Source organism: Sorex fumeus, unplaced genomic scaffold, assembly GCF_029834395.1.
Source record: "Sorex fumeus unplaced genomic scaffold, SorFum_2.1 ptg000006l, whole genome shotgun sequence".
Classification (NCBI taxonomy): Eukaryota; Metazoa; Chordata; class Mammalia; order Eulipotyphla; family Soricidae; genus Sorex; species Sorex fumeus.
Window position 1 is genome coordinate 44,501,248 of NW_026606063.1, and position 20,643 is coordinate 44,521,890.

Sequence of the window (20,643 nt, forward strand, 5' to 3'; positions counted from 1 at the left end):
TGTGATGGTGTATTTTCTTATTTTATAGGAAAAAAGGATGTTGCCACTCTCTATATCAATTATCCTGAGGGTCGGGGGGGGGAAGCTAGGGAGAAAGAAACATTTACGGAGTCATAGTGAATGTGGACTAAGTACTTGTACTGTACTTAAAACAAGCCATTTTTAAAGGAGGTCAAAAGCAATACAGTGGTCGGGGGTATAGTGCTGCCAGCAGGTCAATCTGTACCTGTGAGGCGAGTGCATCAGCAGCCTGATGGCGCCTTCAGACTTCCAGATACACCAAAATTGCTGCTGTGCCTTTGGCCAGACCCCAAAAACTTGGGGCAAAGTTTAGCAAGAAAGAAAACAGCCAAAAGTTAGGTATGTGGGAGATACAACCACGAACCACCTCCAGCTCAGCTATATAATTGGAGGCATGGCCTCTCTGGTTCCTGACCATCATCATGGTCATGGTCATGGTCATGACCAGGAATGACCATGATCCCAGAGACTCAGAAACAAATCTCGAAACCTAGTGACTTTTGGCAGAAATGCATCTGGACCCTGAACTAGATTACTGTCGCCGGGCCACCCCAGGGGGGATAGGGTGTTGTCACTCCGCCTGCTCCCCCTTGGTGGCTCCATGGCCGTCATCCTCCAGAGGCCATTAGACAGTCAGGTTTGGGCCCGCAGTGACAAGACATTTTGGGCCTCATGGGATGGGGGTGGAGCCGGTCCTGTCCTCGACACCCCAATGAGACCCCAAGTCATCGCCCACGAACGGCCTTTCTGGCTCCTGATCAAGCTGCTCAATGGCTATGATCCCAGAGACTCGGGAGCAAATCTCGGAACCCAGAAGGTTTGGGCAGAAATCCCTCCAGATTTAAGTGTTAAAATTTTGGAATTTCAAAATCGCACGGCCACTACTGCAGCCACGTGACATCATATGTTATTCATAACCAGCAATAGAAAAAAAAATTGTCTACTGTTGCCTTTTCAGCAGATCCGAGTTTTGGGGTAAAATCTCAAATAATAACGGTGGATCTGGTGTTAAAATATTGAATGCGATCAAAGTAGAGAGAGAGAGTAATGTGGAGATCATCTGCCCCACAGCTAGGGGGAAGGTATGGGATGGAGGTATACTGGGGTTGTTGGGGGTGGAGAATGTGCACTGGTGAAGGTATGGGTGTTTCGTTGTATGACCGAGATTTAGGCCTGAAAGCTTTGTAACTGCTCTCACAGTGATTCAATAAATAAAATTATAAAAAATGAAAAAAAAAGTAAGGTGGAGTTCATGCACAATTCAATCAGCTGATCAGTGGCTGAATAAATAGCAGTACTCCTACATAAAAAAAAAGCAATACAGTGGTTTCTTATACATAGTTTCAGTCCCTGAGGTCAAATGTGGTTCCAGAACATGTACTGTAAAATATTTGGACAGAGAAATAAGATACCACATTCACATCATTTTTGTTATTACATAACATTTTATAATGGTTCAAATTTATTAGTAGTAATTATTTTAACCTCACTTTGCTTAATTTACAAATTAAATTTTCCCACATATCTGTATGTACAGAGAAAGAAAGTGTATATTGGGTCTAGACTATCCCAGAGATCTTGGAATATATTCCCTGGAGATAAAAGGGAATTATATATGGTGCTCTCTTATCCATACTGGCAAGGCTCTCTCTCACCTATCAGTTGTTTTAACCTTTGGATCAATAAACCACCAGGGGAGAAAATGGTAACAACTGGGTGTGTCTTGTTAATGCAAAACAATAGCTGCAAAAAAGAAAAAAAAAAACAATAGCTGCAGGTGACCAGAGGGGAAGCAGACTGTGTGTAACACGAAGCCAAAGGACTCACCAATTGTTCACTTGAAGGATGGTGAGTCCCGTGTCTTGTGCCAACTGCTTCTTCTGTTCTTCAGAAGGGTAAGGGTGCTGAAAGAGAACAAAAAAAGGACAGGTGTATACACAGAAACTTTGGACAGATAATGTGGTGCACATCAGGTGCTAGGGAGTCAATAACTGTAAGGGCTAGCGATTCTATAATAAGCACATACGTGCAGTAGGAAAAAAGTATGTGTACATCAGGCAAGATATAGACTATTTTGTCAATAACCTAAGTGTGTAGTGAAGTCTGTAATTAAAGGTAAAAATGCTGAGGTGTGTCACTCTTATTAATGGAATACTACATCATCTAATTAATGGCAATAAAAGACAAGCCAATTACAAAGATTAGTGAAGTGTATAAATAGCTACTTAGGATACTTTGCAGAACCTTGATACTGAGTTTATCCTTTAACAGGTTTATTTGTTGCTAACAGAAAATTTAGTGTGATCTCCATTGTGTTTTCTAGGATTTAAATAAGGACAAGTTCCTTTTGACCATGCAAAAGTGTTGCATCTTGACTTAATATCTTACAGAACTGTGACTTTCAAAGCTGAAATATATGGACCAATAATCTCAATTGTAATCCCTACTAGTTAAGCATCTTATTAGCCTGAAATTCTCCCTCTAAAACACCATTGCCAGGTTCAGATATTACAAATGAATTGTTTTTTAGGGGGGCCACATCTTGGGTGCTACACCAGAACCAGTTCTCTAGAGTTGCTCTCACCAGTGCTTGTGGGACCATGTGGTGCTGGAGAGAGAACCAGGCCTCCACATGGAAATCATTTTCTCCAGCTCTTTAGGCTATCTTACCAGCCCCATATGCATTTTTTAAACCAGAGCCCGGCAAGCTACCGAGAGTATTCGATATGCCAGACACAGTAACAACAAAGTCTCCAATGGAGACGTTACTGGGCCCGCTCGAGCAAATCGACGATCAACGGGAGGGCCTTTACCTTTTTATTCTTTTTAACTGTTCTGTAAAGCCCAATAAATAAAATTATTAAGCCAAAGTTGGTTTTCAAATATGAATGCTGGGTTTCAAATATATGGGTTCATATATATGGGTTTAAATATATATGGGTTCAAATATATATGGGTTCAAATATATATGGGTTCAAATATATGGGTTCAAATATATGCTGGGTTTCTGAATACAAACAGTAAAAGGTCTAAGATCATCATATTTTTTGTAGGAAGGATAAGAATAAGTCCTGTTAGGTTCCTCATGAGCTACAAGAGATTAAAAGTGCAATCCAGAATAAAATACTAAAATAAAATCCATACCTTCATTTAGCAATTAGAATTTAAAATTCTACAGACACTAATTTTGTCATAAATACTTTCTGTTCAGTTTTCAACTATATCTGTAGTTGCAAATGGGGATACAGACATGGTTCCTGTGTATACAGATGCTGGTTTGAATCAGTAGATTTCAGGAACATCTCCTAAGATAAAAACCCATTCTAATAGTCAATACTTTGTTCTCATGAATGGAAAAGGGCACCCCCAACTTTCAATTTAACTATCTGTCACATTGGAAACTAAATTTCTGTCTATTGAATGTTAATTAACATGGCTTTTAATCTCATTAATAATGTCTGATTAGAGGCTAAGAAGCCTCGCTAATGACCACTTCAGTGCTCTTATATCTAAGTTTAAATATCTTCTAGATACATACACATGGGATTCATTTGTGAAGGGCAGAGATGTAGCAATTTTTCCCATAAGCATTGTCTTTGATTGTCACTTAATCAATAAATACACAATTAGAATAAGGCTTTGCTTTCATGGAATATAGTGCCTTTCTCTAAAGATCTCCAAGTATATTACAGAGAGCATGGTTATTAATCCCCATTATATCCCTTTGAGGGACATTAATGGAATCTATTGTCTCTCATTTTACAGGTGAGGAAACTGGGCAAGGGAAGCCTCAGAGAGACATGACTGAGACTTAACAGAAACAAGACATTTCCTGCTTCTCTTCCAGTGTTGGAGCCTTACTCTGACTAAAGGATGTCCTCCAGATTACTCACCCTGCTCAAGACTGACCAACATCTAATCCTCTCCTCTCCTCTGTCCAGTCCTGCAGTCTTCCCTACTGCTCAGCTTACTGCACCACTATCACATCCCTGCCTCTGCTCAAATGCTGAGCCTTACCTATCTCACTCACCAGCACACCGTATCACTCTCACACCAGTCCTTTGCTTTCTTTCCATAACTAAAAGCACCACTCTCATAAACACCTGTTTTTACTTATTTCTTAGTGACATGTCTTCCCAATAATTACCAATTCTAAAATCCACAGCCTTCTTATTCACCATCCTCAGAGTTTGTACCACTAGCACATATCAGAAAGTCAGGAAATAGCTGTGGAACAAAAATTAGCTATAATTTGCCATGATACCGAGATAAACTCAACTCAGATGCAACATCAAAATACAAACACTTTTAAAAGCTCACAGGAAGTATAAATAATCCAATTTAAGATCCACAGCAGTACTTTTCTGGCTTATTCTTAAAGTAATGCTGACACAGTTTTCAAAGAAAGATATATAAACCTCACAAAAGGCTAAGATCAAAGGTGACAATCACCCTACTCAGCATAATGCCAGTCATCATCATCACTGGAAAAAAAATCTCATAAATAGATTCTGAGCTAAAAGCAATCCACTACCCTAAAGTGATAGCCACTGTGTAAAGGTTTGTCACACAATACAACCATATGAATCTGTTATCCTATGAATATCCAATGTAATGGTGGCCTGAGATACAGTAGTTCTATGTTTATAATAACTTAAAATTTGACATAACAATACATATGACCCTTTAAAATTGTGTAATTATTGTTACCAGTCAGAACTCTGACTTTCAACACGGGAAAACTTTTCTAATCCTCAGTTTCTATTCTTGTAGAATAGAAGCCTGATTTCAAAATATGCACATTTTGGTATCCAGTTGCTGGATTATTTTCTATATGAAGATAAAGGCTGACACATATACAAATCATTTCCAAACTGTAATATTTGAGGTGATAAAATTTTTTCGGTTCTGTAGATCCTCTGGAAATCTCTGAATGATTTTCAAAAGAACTAAAGCTCATGATAGCTGGATGGCAAAGCCTTTTGCCTTGCTTTGTTGATTGTCTTAATATTTGACCAGAACTGGATAAAAATGAATATTTATGTCATTTACCTTTAACTAGTTTGGAAATTGAGAATTGTCATAGTCATTTATTTATCTTGTGTTTTTCAAGTATATTTTTACATGCCTGTTTGTGAGCAAGACATACTCATTTTTACAAAGCAAAAAGAGTTCACATTTTATTTATACAAATGATGTCAGGAAAATTCTCTATGGATCATTACAATTACCTGGGTCCTTACAGCTTCAAGGGGCAATCAAATAGCCCTTAAAGTTTTAGCACAAATTTTAGCTGTTTCTGCATATCATGCAGTTTCTGATTTCATAATTTAAATATCACAAAATGAGAAAGTACTACCCTTTTTTCCCTCTGTCACTTTTCATGTGATATGATTTTAAGTAATTGGAACAAACTGTATCTAATTTCATGCAGCATAATTGCTAGGCAGCCTCAAGCTATGGAGACCAAGCACTCTGTCTCTATTAAACAATTTTCAGTGATTCAGGATATATTATTTTAATAGAAATGAATGAGCCTGAAAAAAATTAAATGTCATAATAATCTGGCTATTGTTAAGAGGGGACAAGGTAGCGACAAGATTCCTAACCTCTTGTCAATGGCGGGTCAAATGAATGCTTTTCTTCTTTTGAGTTCTTGGCAGTGGTATCCCATAAACTTTAAATTCTCTGAAAAAAACCTATAATTGCTAAAATCACATGAAAGCCATGACTTGAGGTAGATAATCCATAGTCAGCAAAAGAAGTGGGCTTTTTAACTGAAATCCAATATGTTTAAATATCTTAAATCCTATGCATCTTTACTAGATAAGCTTTTTGTGGAAAGTATAAGTTATTCCTTTGTAGATTAAAAAAAAATGACAGAAACCAAACATGCCACAGGCAAGGTTGCTCTGAAAACACTCCAAGTCCTGTTGCATTCTGTCCACAGGAACAGTGAGGCCAAGAAACAGGCAAAGGTAGGCATCATTTTGCAAAAGAGATAAAGAGTCATTCCTTTTTAAGGAAGAAAATTAGATATTCATTTCAAACCATTACAACTAAGGACATTGGTACCATACTCCTGCATACCTTTGCAATTATTGAAACTAAATGAAAAAGACAGTAGTGTAAGAAAGATTAGTAGGTTCTTGTAAAGAAAAGATGGGTTGCACTTGCCAGATATACCAATAAATTTAATCGCTTTGGGATATCAAAGCAAATTTGACTACAGTCCAATAGACAGTGACAGGAGACCTCGACTTTGTTGTGTACATTAGACCTGTGCCATTATCTCCTAAAAGCTTAATTATCTGCAAACAATTGATCAAGATGGGAATTTGAGAAAGGATATGCAAGGGCCATTGGGAGAACTGCAATGCATTAAGAGAGCAAACAAAATTACATTTAGATCTTACAATAAGAATTAACGATTGAGAGGAGACCTAGATATGTAGTAGTTGCCAGGGTTCTTTCTAGGGTGTTTCCCATTGATCTGCATTAACACCTCAGAAATGAGTGAAAGCCATAAAACAGTGATTGTGTATGGGCAAAGCTGACCCTCCCTTTCAGCAATCGAACTGCACATGCAGTAGGCTGGCATCTCTGTTTGTTTGTTTGCTTTGGGCTTATCCTGGCTTTGTGCTCAAACAGGGCTTACTGCCGGCTCTGTGCTCAGGGATCACTCCAGGCAGCGCTTAGAAAGAAAACTTGGTTGGCAGCATGTACAAAAAATGCTATATTCCTGTACTCTCTGGCCCACAGGCTGGCTTTTCTAATGAGAGAAGAGATGCTGGACTCAATGAGAAAAATAAGTGACTTCTAGGCAGTTGAGCACCCAGCTAAAGGAACTAACTCCCACAATGATTGTCCTTATTCCAATAATCAACACTCTGGCTACTCCTTTCTAGTATAAGTCTCCTGCTGAAATATAAACCGTTTGTTTCTGGATCTGAATATGACCTCCAGTAATGGCTGAGCAAAGCAGTGATTGCTTAATAATCCCATCAAAGAATAAAATGATCCCTAGAGTGTGCGTTCTGTGTAATAGAAAGAGTTGAAGAATGTCTGGGAAAAAAATCTAAAAATAGCTTATGTAAAAGTGAAGTCTGAACTGTCATTTTATCAGCCCCCCAAAAGAAAAAGTGACAGAAAAAAAATGGCAAGTTTCTAAAGAAAATTATTTCTGCCCCCTTCCAGTTTTATTTCTTGAGGCTGGAGTCGGTAGGGGTGAGGGGATCTGAGGTTGCTTGTCTGGTACTTACAAGTTAACAATACATTGGAAGGAAATGAACATTTAAACAATCACGTCTATTCCAAGGAGCATCACTGGGAGAAGAGAAAATTCAACACACACAAATGGAAAGTGTCCAGCCTCATATCTTAAAGATATCCTTGACCAAATGTACTCCTTTCATCAAATTTTCCACTCCTGACTGCAAAAGTGGATGCCAAGACAGTGATGAACTTTATCTTATCTACCCTGGTAACCAAGTTTCAATAACGTTCCTCCCTCACTGCCTTGCCCACTCTTAACAGCACACTGTAATGGCAGCAGAAAATTTGAAAATAATCCTGTACAGAGCTCGCTGGTGAGATAATGGAAGGCTATGCTGCCCCTTCTCAAGCCTCAGATTAGTAATTTCTTGTGACACAGAACTGCCTCTATACTGAAACTGCAAAACAGCTATAACAAAGCAATAGAGGTGGAAGCAATTTTCAAGCAAAATGTTACATGCTATACTTTAAAAGGTATGGGAATAGGTACCGGGGGAGCTGATCTAACAGGAGGAATTATGGCAACTGTCCAATATAACCCTTATCAAGGCAATGTTCTGTTGCTTGGTTGAATATGTTGGAAGAACAATTTCGAAACTTCTTTTATCCTTTTTCCTCCAGCCCTTAGCCTCCTCCACAGCTAAGTTTAATGCATTAATATAAGTTGACCTTGAGCTAAACTCTGGTATGTGATGGAGAGATACTCCCTTTAACGAAAAAAAAAATCTACCATTTGACTTTTAACCATTAGCTCTCTGTGTTCTTTTAAAACTTCTACAAATTTTATTGCTAAGGGAATATTGTGGGCCTAAATTAAAATAATCAATTATATACTTAATCTCGAAGAACATAAGCTGGAACTTGCTGACCAAATAAACTCATATATATTTAACATATATTTTGCCTATAAAACTTCTCCCACTTTAAATAAACTCACAGTCATTTTCTTCTTATGCATTGACTATGAATAGCTTACACTGTGACAATTACATTGATCTAGGATACTTTTTTCCTTTAAAAAATCCATAATGCTCCCCTATTGTCTTTCAGCTTTATGAATTAGTTTTACTGTTTCAGTGAATGCTTTTTTGTCTTCTGACTGCACATTATCAAAGAGACACTTTGTGCTTCCCATTTGCATTACAAAAGCAGTGCACCGTGCAGTGGAAGAACATAGCCTGAATGCATAGTAGTTGAGTCCTGCATCCTCACACATGCTGGAATCAAAAGAAGGCCAGAGCTGATACGGGCTAAGAAGCCAAAAATATTTGGCGCATCATCAGTGAAGTCACAGGATTTCCACTTACTTTCTTAATTCTCTACATCACTCCTAGACTGTCTACTTGCTCAGACAAAATGTGCTCCATTTACTATTCAGCAATTGCTTTCTTAAAGCCTATTGATGCCATCCCCCCCCCCGTATCACCCCCACCCTGCCAAATCCCTCAGGTTTCTCGTCTATACAGCAGAAGCCATAAGAATTTTCTGGTGGAGTTTTGTGAGTAGGAACCTCTAATCTCAATCTTATCTGACAATGACCTAATTGTGGAAGGAAAAGTTGAACACTGAGTTAATATTTTATAGCAATCACCTGCACTGAGACTTTATTTGCAATACACAACAGTGAAAACATTGTGTTGTCTTCAATTGTGACATATGCTAAAATGCCTTAACTGTCTCACTTAAATGATTTGCCATTTCTTATAAATATCAATTAAGAGTAAAACAGACTAAATTAAAAATCATTATGTTAAGGCATTTCACAGTCTTTTATATCAGAGGATTTTAAAAAGTTGTTTGCAGTTCTCTAACAGTATATACATACATATGTAGCTACAAAGGAAATATCTACTCACACATGTATAGTTTATATATAAGAATATACATATATATACACAGATGTGTGTTATAGGAGTATTTTAAGTATATTCATTAAAGGCATAAAATTTAGATTCTAAATTAGCAATTACTTATATACCCTCTTCCTAAAATTATTAAAATTCATGAAGAGTGCTAAAATTATTTTGAACAGTTATGATTATTAATGAGCTTTCTGAATATTGATTATCTTGTAGGAAACCATCTATGGCTATAAAAGGAAACACAAAAAGTTCAATAAGAAAAACAGAGTGGGAGGAGTAGCGGGGGGGTGGCTGTGAGGATAAAGCAAAGAATAGGGGAGAAAAATCCATGCTGCTTTTCTGGTCCTCTTTGGATCATTTTAAGGTTAGCTGGTCTGAACTCTTTATTATCTTGTCAGTAGGACAAACACATAGCATACATTTTATCTCAAGAATGCTGGGTGACTTGCTGGGAAGGACTCTGCTTAGCACCATTCCACAGATGAGAAAGCTGAGGCTTGGCAAGTTCAAAAAGCATGCCCCTCAGTTCACAACTACTGAATTCACAGGCCAGAGCTATATTCTTCTGAGTTTTTCAAGCGCACTCCCAGGTTTCCTTCCCATTCTTCTATCCCCCGCTTGAAGCTAAACAGTTTGACTCCAAAACCATTTTATATGGAACTAAGTTAGTAATTGTGGTAAGCAGAGACTATCTCTCTACAGTCTTACCAGCCTGATTCAGGAGAGCGAGCTGCTAGTCTCAGCTCCCACCCCATCCGCATCGCCACTGCTTCAGACCTCTTTTGATCTGATGGCAAACATCAAGGAGCAGAGATGACCCCGGGGTGAAAGTGAGATCACCTGAACCTCATTCCTCCTACTTCCTCCAGATCCATTCAGACAGAATTGACTAAGAGTTTTTCAGCAGTAGTAAGGATGGTGAAAATAACAAGCAATGAGATGAAGGAAAAGGCTATATTCTCTCTGCTGATTCTTTTACCCAGTCAGAGATATGGGTGAGAATGGTGGAGGCATCCTCCTATGAGGATCTACCAAGTTTTGTTACAATTACTTCACATGAGATAGCACAGCGGGTAGGGCGTTTGCCTTGCACGCAGCCAACATGGCGACCCGAGTTCGATTCCTCCACCCATCTCAGAGAGCCCAGCAAGCTACTGAGAGTATATCGCCCTCCTGGCAGAGCCTGGCAAGCTACCCGTGTCGTATATGATATGCCAAATACAGTAACAAGTCTCACGAAGGAGACGTTACTGGGCCCACTAGAGCAAATCGATGAACAACGGGAGGACAGTGACCATGAAGTTGTTTAATCCTATTCTCATGAGATAGGAACAACAATTATACCCATTTTATTGATGATGAGACTAAAGCACAGGAAAAAGTAAAAACAGCTTCTTCAAGCTTTTATAGTTATAAAGAAATAGAAGTGAGATCTGAATTTTGGTGGTAACACATAAGTTGAGAAAATTCACTTCCAAACTACTTGACTTTTTAAATGTTGGGTGGAGCAATTCCCCTCCTTCCTGATGAGTTAACCATGAATATATGTTATGATTATTACTCATTTTATGAGTAAAGTATTATTTTAATTTTCTTATTTCTATAACTCAGTTCTGTTCATGGAAGCAACAGCAAATTTTGCTACAGGATACAAAACTTAATGGAAACTCTTTAACCCATCATTTTATTTGTACTTGTAACATTGCTTATAAAATCAGAAATAATGGTTAAGTTATAGACAAGAACACTCTGTAAAGGTCATGGAAACAAATGTCTGCTATTCAATCCAGCTACATAATAATATGCCTTAAATTGTCTGCTTTGAAATAAATTGTTCTCTTCTTTTGCCAATTACTTTCATTTCTTATGTGATTCTTAATCAAATATGAGTGAGATTAAATTTGGAACCATTTCATTTTAGTAGAATACTAATAAAAACACATGAATGCTCTTCCTACTCACCACACAAGTAATCCAGGACTATGCCCAATAAGTATTTGTTGCATGAATGTATGAGTGTTATTAAACTTAGAGACACCCAAAATACCTCAACTGGCATTTATCAGTAGATTACTTCATTGGAACATCATTAAATCAGCAGTGGCATTTTTAAAAATTATTCATCCTTCTCATTCAGTTTCTCGAATTCCTAGACAGATCTAATTTCCTTTCTTTTTTTTTTTTTTTTTTTTTTTTTGCTTTTTGGGTCATAGCCAGTAGTGCTCAAGGGTTACTCCTGGCTCCACTCTCAGGAATTACTCCTAGCGGTGCTCAAGGGACCATATAGTATGTCAGGGATTGAACCCGGGTTGGCCACATGCAATGCAAATGCCCTACCCACTCTACTATCACTCCAGCCCCCAGATCTAATTTCTAATTCCAATCTACATAAAACTTACTTTGTGCCAAGTATTCATATGCTTATAGTATCACTGTGCCTTATAGTATTCTTTCCCTGAATTATTATAACAAGCATATGTGATAATTTTACCTTACATGACCAACTAGAAAACTAAGGCATATAGCTATTAGGACAAAGAAGCTGGGATTTGATCTAAGGAAGATGAGTTTTGAAGTCCATACTCGTAATTATTGTTTCCCTATTTGTCTTTTTCAATATATATATATATATATATATATATATATATATATAAATCTTTTCAAAGTTTCTCTAAACTTTCCTTGTTGTGGAGTTTATTGGTTGCAAAAGTTCCCTTCCTACAATTCAACTGCAATGTAATGACACAACATACAGGTTTCCCCACATACACAATTTTCACCTTAAAAAAAGTGAAACAGAACAACGGCACACCATCCTGGACCACTTCGCTGAAAGCAAAGTCCATGACTTGTTTAGACAATCAACACCTATAAAGCCAGGATCTTTCCAAACTACATACAGCTCATTCGTGCTATTTCAGAGAACGTGCCAGCTAAAAGGAGAGTGAACGCTAACCTGAAGAACACTTTTCCACTTTAAAAATCAGAGTGAACAGATTTTGAAGCCATTAAGAAAAAAAGACAAGGAAGGTGAACTATAATGATGCCATTTTGGAATGAATCTGTTGATAGCAATCATTATTGCCATTACAGATGCCCTGTCCAGCATTAAATATTCAAGAAAAATCCATGTATAAACAATAACGTGTTAGAAAGCGTTCCATAAGTTAGAAAGCGAAAATAGTACATTTGATGAGACGATTCGGGGATGGGAGGGGGGTGGGCAGTGAATGCCAGGGAGGGAGAGATGGAGAATCTGTGCTGTTACCAATATGACTAAAGACCCCTGGAACTGGTACTCATTCTCTAGTGCTAATTTTCCCACTTAAATTACAGTGATGGTGTAGCCTCATCTCATTAGAGATCATTGTCCCCAGTAGACAGTTGTGTTTATGGGGGACTCTGGCTGTTCCACACCTGCTGATCAGGTTGCTATGTGATCAAGGCTGCATACAAACAGCAGACTCGAGCTTGCTGGACTGCGACTGATGAGCCCGGGCTAATTCAGGGGTGATTATGTAGTTTACTGGACCACTAAACCTCTTTAAGCTTGTAATTACTGCCTATTTGAGTAAAGAACATTCAAAAGCAATTCACTGCATCATGCCTGCCACAGCTGGAAGCAGGCTGCCAGCAGTCTGTGGGGACATTAAAATCTACAGGGACGTGGATTGAAGCCCAGCTAGCAGGCACTGTCAGCAGCACCCGCAGCCAAGTGCGTGCACATTCCTGCTCACCTCTCCTGACCAAGCTTACCATTAAAGGTGCAATGAAAACTATAGAACAGCCATAAAGATGACAAATAATGTAATGTAATGGTACAAACTACATTTTAATGATTTCCCCCTTTTGTAAAGCTAAAATGTAAAAGAAAGTCTTTTCACAATGTGAAAGAGAGAGAGAGGGAGAGGAAGAGGGAGATGGAGAGCATGTGCTTTGAATAATATGCACTGCCAAGATTTACTAGGTACTTGCTGAAAGTTCCATCCCCAAAATACCAACGTGCAAACAAAATGTACACCTTTTATGCATTCTAAAAGAACTGGAATGTATAGACATCTTACAGCTCTTTCCTCCCACTTTGCTGCTGTGTTTTTAACCTTAGCTGGGAAAATATGGTTAGCAAGTTGATTGACATTCTCAAAAATCACATGTGTATATCTTTGCTTTTAATGAATTAAAATGTGCTCAGACACCTGAGTGAAATTTACTTTCAAGAGTCAGAGATTTAAGAAAAAAATATATATCAGTGTTTATCAATGTTCTCATTTTCTTTTGCTGTCACCTTAACAACTGCAGTTCTTTTGTATAACAAAAGTGTAAAGCATGCTTTGCATTGCTGTGGGTATAATTATTACTTGTCTCTAAGTAACAAAAAAAAAAAGACTGGAACTTAATGAAGGGGGATTAAGTTAATTTCTTTTTTAGCTAACAGTTTCCTGTCTCTTAAGATGCAGACCTTGGTGCATTCAGGGAAGGAAAATTAAGCTTTTTATTTCACTAAAATTTCCACTTTGGAATATTGATAGTAAAATATTAAAATTATGTTTATTCTTTTAAAATATGTAAATTTGGTATTAAATAAAGCCAGAGAAATCCTCTCTGACTACTCCATCCAAAGTCCACAGATCCAGGGGGTTTCATGTGCTATCTAGACATCATTCCTATTAATATTCATTAGGTGGGGTTGCTTGCATTTTTATAAGCTGTGAGAGAGGCAAAAGAAACAATCAGAATTCTTTAACACACAGGCATTATCAATTCAACATATGCCAAATAGCAGAGCACCCAGATCTGAAGTTAAGATTCAAATGCAATTTACCTTTACTAAGCTAATTTTCATGAAAACTTTCCCTTTACCCATTGTAGTCTAAGCTATTTAATTATCTCCATTCTCTCTAACATACACTTCAAATTTTAATTTAAGAGATTATTCAGCACTATATTTTATCTCTGTTAACAACAAAACCCTTATCTTGCAATCAAACTAAAGAGAACTTCCCTCAAGTAAAATAAACCTAAAAACTTTAAATTGTTTGAGTAATAAGATTACGTTTATCTTTATGAACCTTAAGCAAACTCTTCCTAACTTCCCAAAGTATTTATGGATGTGAATTCACTGTCTGTCTCCAGAGTGGATTAGGGATGAAGGGGAGAGTCTAAGTCAAAATGTGGGCAAACCCCTAATATCTGTTATCCAAATTATTCTTTGTCAGTGGACTTAGTTGAAGAGAACATGAAAACCCCAACAGAGCTGTGAACTTACTTTTGTGGGGTTCTCACACATCCCAGACACCTTAATGTAGCATCATGGATGAAAGGGAGAAAGATATAGGATGGACATCAGCAAGGTTACAAGAGAAAATGACAGAAGTAGTTGTATCAAGGTTAATTAGGCTACCTTTGGACTTTTTTGTTTCAAAGATTCTAAGGCTGGATAGTGATTTATAGCCATTACCTCTGTATGACGCTTGACATTTTCAAAGAGTTGTTTACCAAATTTTGAGCCTTATATACTCAGTGAGGATGGAAGGATAATGTTCCTTCCCTTATAGGAGATGAGAGATTCTAGAGGAGATAAAACAAAGTTCGCTGGGACACAGGGCAGGGTAGAGTGACCAGGAAGTTGTGGCTCTCAACACCTGCAGCCCTGCCCTCCTACTTCTCAATCTAGTTCTCTTTACACTCTACCAAAGTTCAGAGTTTATCTTGTTAATGATAAAATTAAAAGCTATACCCCATCTGTCAAAATCCTGTGAGTAGGTGGACCCAGCTTCTGATTTAATGTAAACAAGCAAGGCTCTTTGACTAGGTAAAACAAAAAACTCAAACTAAACTCAAACAAAGCAAACCCCTTTTTAAATGGGCTGTCATCATTGCCCACAAAACTTATATAAGTGATCTAACATGAAAGACTTTTAAAAACTCTTTCAGTAGCATTTTTCCATTGTAAAACAGACTTTAAGAGAGCAGTAGCCTTTCCTCATCACCAGGTAGTGCGTTCCTCTTTGAATCTAGGCTTTATTGTATTTAATGTGTCTTTCAAGTGTGACCTAAGATTGCCAATACAAGGAGCCCAGTTTCCCCCTTCATAGGAGAATTTAGGCCTGTGGGGAGAGTCCTCAAGTTAGTCTAGGAGAGTCAAGTTCTCTCTCTGTTCCTCTACCGTGGTTAACATTGACAAATGGCAAATCTGAGAAAGGGTGTAAGAGGTTTGGGTTTCAGAGGATGCAGTAATTGTACTCATTTAGTCAGATAAGGTAAAGGTAAGGTAAAGGCCCTCCCGTTGATCGTCGATTTGCTCGAGCGGACCCAGTAACGTCTCCATTGGAGACTTTGTTGTTACTGTGTTTGGCATATCGAATACTCTCGGTAGCTTGCCGGGCTCTCCGAGAGGGGCGGAGGAATCGAACTCGGGTCGGCCATGTTGGCCGCTTGTAAGGCAGACGCCCTACCCGCTGTGCTATCGCTCCAGCTAAGTGAAGTTTAAGTTCTAAAACCCACACCGATGGTCTGATTCTGGCCAAAGCAGTGAAGTTTTCTGAGCCTTAGTTTTCTCATCAGTTAAATAGGATGGCAAAGCTGGTGGCCATCAGATGAGACAACTTACATCCAACTGCTTATCGTAGTACCTGGCACTTAGAAAATGGTTGCTGAATCTGATAAAACTCTCAAGGCTTGCTTAATTCATGTAAAGATATGTAAAATAAATGTCTGTCTCTTTTAAATTTTAAGTCATGTGTTCTGCTGCTATTGTGATGGGGGGTACACTGGATAAAGTGGGGAGTTTCTAGGAATCAAACCTGAGGCCTCTTGAATTTTCTATCACTAACCACATATCCAGGCTCTTTAATTCTTATTTTGAAATTATAGATAATTCAGTTTATATAATTCTTCCCCTGATGCCCTGCCAAGTTAAATTAGGGTGATGGTAGTTGTTTTTCCTTAGTATTTCAATTGTGTTTTACTGTTTTCTTATAATTCTTTTTCTTTGGACATGTTCTCAGAAGACTGAAGGGCATGACCAGCTTCAAAGGTGTTTTCACAAATCCTCTCCCTTTCCTCTACCAAGTAGAGCACCCCACACCTGGTTTAATGTGCATTTGTCACCAACTTGAAATTTTTCCTAATCTTTTAAGAATCCCAGCATTTTCAACTTGCATTCATGTACATTTTGTGGAGAAAAAAAAGAGCATTCTCCACAAATCATACAGCTGGCCTTACAGAAGAGGACAGAGGTTATGTTTTCCATATCACATGTTTCAGACCCACCGACCATCACTTTTGAATTTATTTGAACTTCACAGAAGTAAATAAATAAGTGCTAGGTTCTTAAGAAAAGAGTGTAAAAAAGAAACACTAAGAAAGCAGGATATAGTAGGCGAGGCTGACAGTGTAGATGTACTCAAGTCTCAGACAGATGAGTAAGGACATTTAAATGACCCTCCAGTGGCCTTCAAGAGTTCACACGCTCCTGTAAGTGCCTAAATCACCCCTGAGGACTGTGCAAGTCACCGAGAAAATATTCCATATTATACAGTCTGTAGGGGAAAAAAATCAATAATCCGGAACCATCAAGGTGTGAGGCCCATTAGACTTCGCTGGACCTAGGGATGTTGAAAGTCTTTGTCTTTGGTGGCTGGAAGTCAGAAGTGGCAATTTGCCCACCCTCCTTGGCAGGGGTGTGTGCCACATTTGGCAGAAAAGTGTGCTCTCGAGAAAAGGGAGCAGAGAATCTTTTGGACTGGGCTCCAGTTAGGACAAATCAGGAGTGAGAACTCACCCCTGCATGCCAACCAAATGCCTCTGTAATTAAAAACAAACCTTTGGAAACAATACATGTGAAAATTATTTTAGTTTTGGCAAATTCACAATAAAAGCTCATCAATAGTTAACATTTAATCCAATCAGTTGCTGGAGTTTTGGAGGAAAACTGCTTTTTTTTTTTTGTAAAGACTAACAGAATTCTACTCTACTTTTTGGTCTAATGGGGTCCAGATAAACACATAAATAAGTAAGCCAAAGAGAAAAACTTAGGCACAAAGAGACCTTTAATAAATTTGGATCTGTACCTTATATCAAACCTAAGATGGCAGCACTGATTTTTTGAGGGGGAAATCACACCCTTGCAGTTCTCAGGGATCACTCCTGGTAGGCTTTGGGATCATATGGGATACTCAGCCACATACAGGACAAGCACCCTACCCACTGTACTATCGTCCCTATAGGACAAGCACTCTACCCACTGTACTACTGCTCCAGCCCCAACACTGACTTGTTTTAATGCAAACCTCCATCATTTTGATGATGCCAAATGATGAGCTCAACTATTATATGCATATATTTTGTATAATGGCTTCATTTATTTTAATAACAAAGGGAAACTAGATTTTACAGATGAAAGCCTTTTTTTCATGGCTCCAATGCAACTGGGATTTTAAAAATCTGTGATGTTAACCAATATGTGATAATAGGTGCTCTCAGGGGCCCTATTTTATGCAATGAAACCTATACTGAATAACTACCAGAAAAACTGATTTTAAGAAGGTGCAGTCAGAATAAGTGTCAAAGATCTCCAGATTGTTCTAAGATTCTCTTCTCTGAATGGGTACATGTTTAGTAAAGGATCTGGCTGTGAAAATGCTGTAGAAATGGGGTAAACTCAGTAAAGATATATTATAAATGAGCCAGTATAGTGCTATTCATGTGACTTAATGATAACAGAATAACTACATAGATCTCTTTTTCCTTTTGTCAAAAATCTGCCTACAGATTTGTTGAGTTAAACAAATAAACCACAGCAAATAGCCAGTTTAATTTTTGTTTAATTTCTTCATTACAGTGCATAGTAAATCAAAGTGAATCATGGTGAATATGATAGTGAATCATAGTGAATCATAGTGAATCAAAAAACAAAAACTCACCAAAAGTAATTCCTATAAGAACTAAAAACATACCACACCAAAACCTCCCTGGCAGCCACGAACATTCCCATGTCTCTAGAACATTTATCTTGCTTTAGAAAAAAAGAGGAAACCTCACCCTTCGTAAAACTGAAAATTCTGACAAGATGACACAATTAAAAAGTACATAGTGGTATTTCAGTTGTTTGTTTTTTAATTACGAGTCATGCAATGAAACTCTAGAACACATAAGTTTACACTCAACTGCTATGCACAGGACATGGAGTGATTTTACAGATACTATCATGGCCCAAGATGGCAGCTCATGATTAATGGTTGTTTTATCCTTAGCCCTGCTGGATTAAGGCCTGGGGTCTGAATATGACACAGAGAACTTCCTCCATAGCCAATCAGCAGATGTAAGTACATAGGCCCTGTCAGCTTGACATATCATTTCTTCGACAATGTCAGCAAGTATTAACGTTCAATTGTCTGTCCTAGAAATGACCCTCGCCTTTATGCATTGTGTAACTGCATGCACGGCACTCTGGTAATCCCTAAGACAAGGGCAAAAGTGCCCACAATAAACCAGCCACTGGGAACTGACCTTCTAATATTGTCATGACATTGCCTTGCAGCATCTCAGGGGAGACTTGTTTTTAGTTCTGTTTCTAAAACATACTTGACAAATAAACCATTTACCTATCATTTACCTATCAATATTTCTGCATACATAACTATCCACATTTTTCTTTTGGCATTTTCTATATCAGTAGTCATTACAGCTTAAACAGTGGTACTTCAAATGAGTCATCTTCTGACTGCTGATCACACTGAGCCAACTGTTCTTAATGTATGACACTGAACTGTTCATTATATGTGAGGTGCCTTTTCATTTCATGAATCCAGGTGTATATCATTTACCATCAAACCTAAATGACAATAGTAGACTTGTGGAGTGATGTCAAGATCAATTCCACTTCAACTCATGAAGCTGAAGGATTTGTTCAAGCCAGGCATCCCTCCTTCACACTGTCAAAAATGAAACCTTTAGCTGAGAAATTATTTTAAAAGCATACCTGAGATTCATTTGCTTATTAATATTTAGTTGTTTCAATGTTTTAAAATACCATGATGATTTTTTTGTTCAACTAAAAAGAAATCCCCCTCCTTTATCCTATATATCATGGTAAGAAAAAAATTTTATCTTAGCAGACAGCTGCATTTGCATGGTTTTTGTTGAACTCACATTCAAAGGTTATCAATAACAAGTTTGCAAACTTCTCATACAACCAGCACTAAAAGATAATGTACAGTAATTGCATGATAACTTCCTCCGAAACTGAGATAAAACCGTTAATGCAATCTCAAGTTCGCCAACCAACATATGATAATACAAACTTAAGTAGCTTAGATTGGGCTCAATGAATTTTCCTCATGATATTAATTTTAAAGGAAAACACCACTACTGTATCTTTGGAAGACCACTAAGACACATTATTTTACTTTCCGTTTAACATGTGGGAAATAAGGTAATTGTGAAATATGCTATTAAAAGTCTATCAAGTGCTTGCTTGAAGTGTGGTGTCTAGTTCTTTATCTATATGTATCTAACTGCATGGTAGAGGTTCTTTTTAAAGTCATTTTCTTTTATATTATTATTTTTAATAAGTAGTAGTAAAATTATAATTAATAATATCACTATTACTTACTATTATTACCTACCTACTTACTGTATTCTCAGCAATGGCTTTTTCCAAATGACTTTCATTCTCCTCCATCTCTCAATCCTACATCTCAACTGATTTCTAAGTCTTTCTAGCTCTCTCTGCCTTTAGTTTCCTCTCCTGATTCACACTTGATACTTATTAAACTCTTACTCTGAAATATCATTTCATGACCCTCTTCACTCAACTATCTGTTGCCAACTTGTTCTTTGGTTCTTCATCCATTAATGAGTTCCTTGCTATTGTTATCTGCATAGGTTCTTTCTCTCTTGTCTATGTTAATAATTAAGCTATACATTAATAAATAGTGTAAAATACAATGGTAATCCCTAAAAGTTCAATTTGCTTCTTTATGTAAACATATTCAAATTTCCATATATATAGCTTTTGGGGTCACGTGCAGCAATGCACAAGAGTTACTCCTGGCTCTACACTCAGTGCTTGGGGGACCATATGGGATGCCGGGGATTGAACCTGGGCCAGCCACATGCAAGACAAATGTACCTGCTGTGCCATCATTCCTTCCCCATAAATATATTTTTAAAAAAACTTTCCTTCTTATTACCACTTTCTCAAGTTCATGCCCAAATCCTATACGTTAGTGTGTTTTCTCAAATAATAGTACAAGTGCCTACTAGTCTTGCTATATGTCTTTCGGGACATGTCTTTCGGGATTACTCACACACTCCATTTCCTAGTATCTTTCTCCTCCCAAGAGCCCAGAACAGCTCTCTCAGATGATATCCTGATCCTAATACCAGGACCTCTCACACTACTTCTCCTACATAAAAATTCCAAGATTTGTCACCTCTATTTTGAAACTGTTTAATCATTTGGTTAATAAATATTAGCAAG

At 37.7% G+C, this 20,643-nt stretch overlaps 1 protein-coding gene across 3 annotated transcripts in view; it reads right to left on the bottom strand.

The window, feature by feature from the left end:
• The window catches only part of MEIS1 (Meis homeobox 1), a 147,145-nt gene that overhangs the window by 25,748 nt on the left and 100,754 nt on the right, over positions 1–20,643 (bottom strand). For all 3 annotated transcript variants that reach the window (XM_056124952.1, XM_056124937.1, XM_056124944.1), the window contains exon 9: positions 1,849–1,925. In XM_056124952.1, the coding sequence (XP_055980927.1) occupies positions 1,849–1,925 (77 nt within the window). The remainder of the gene's footprint in view (positions 1–1,848; positions 1,926–20,643) is intronic.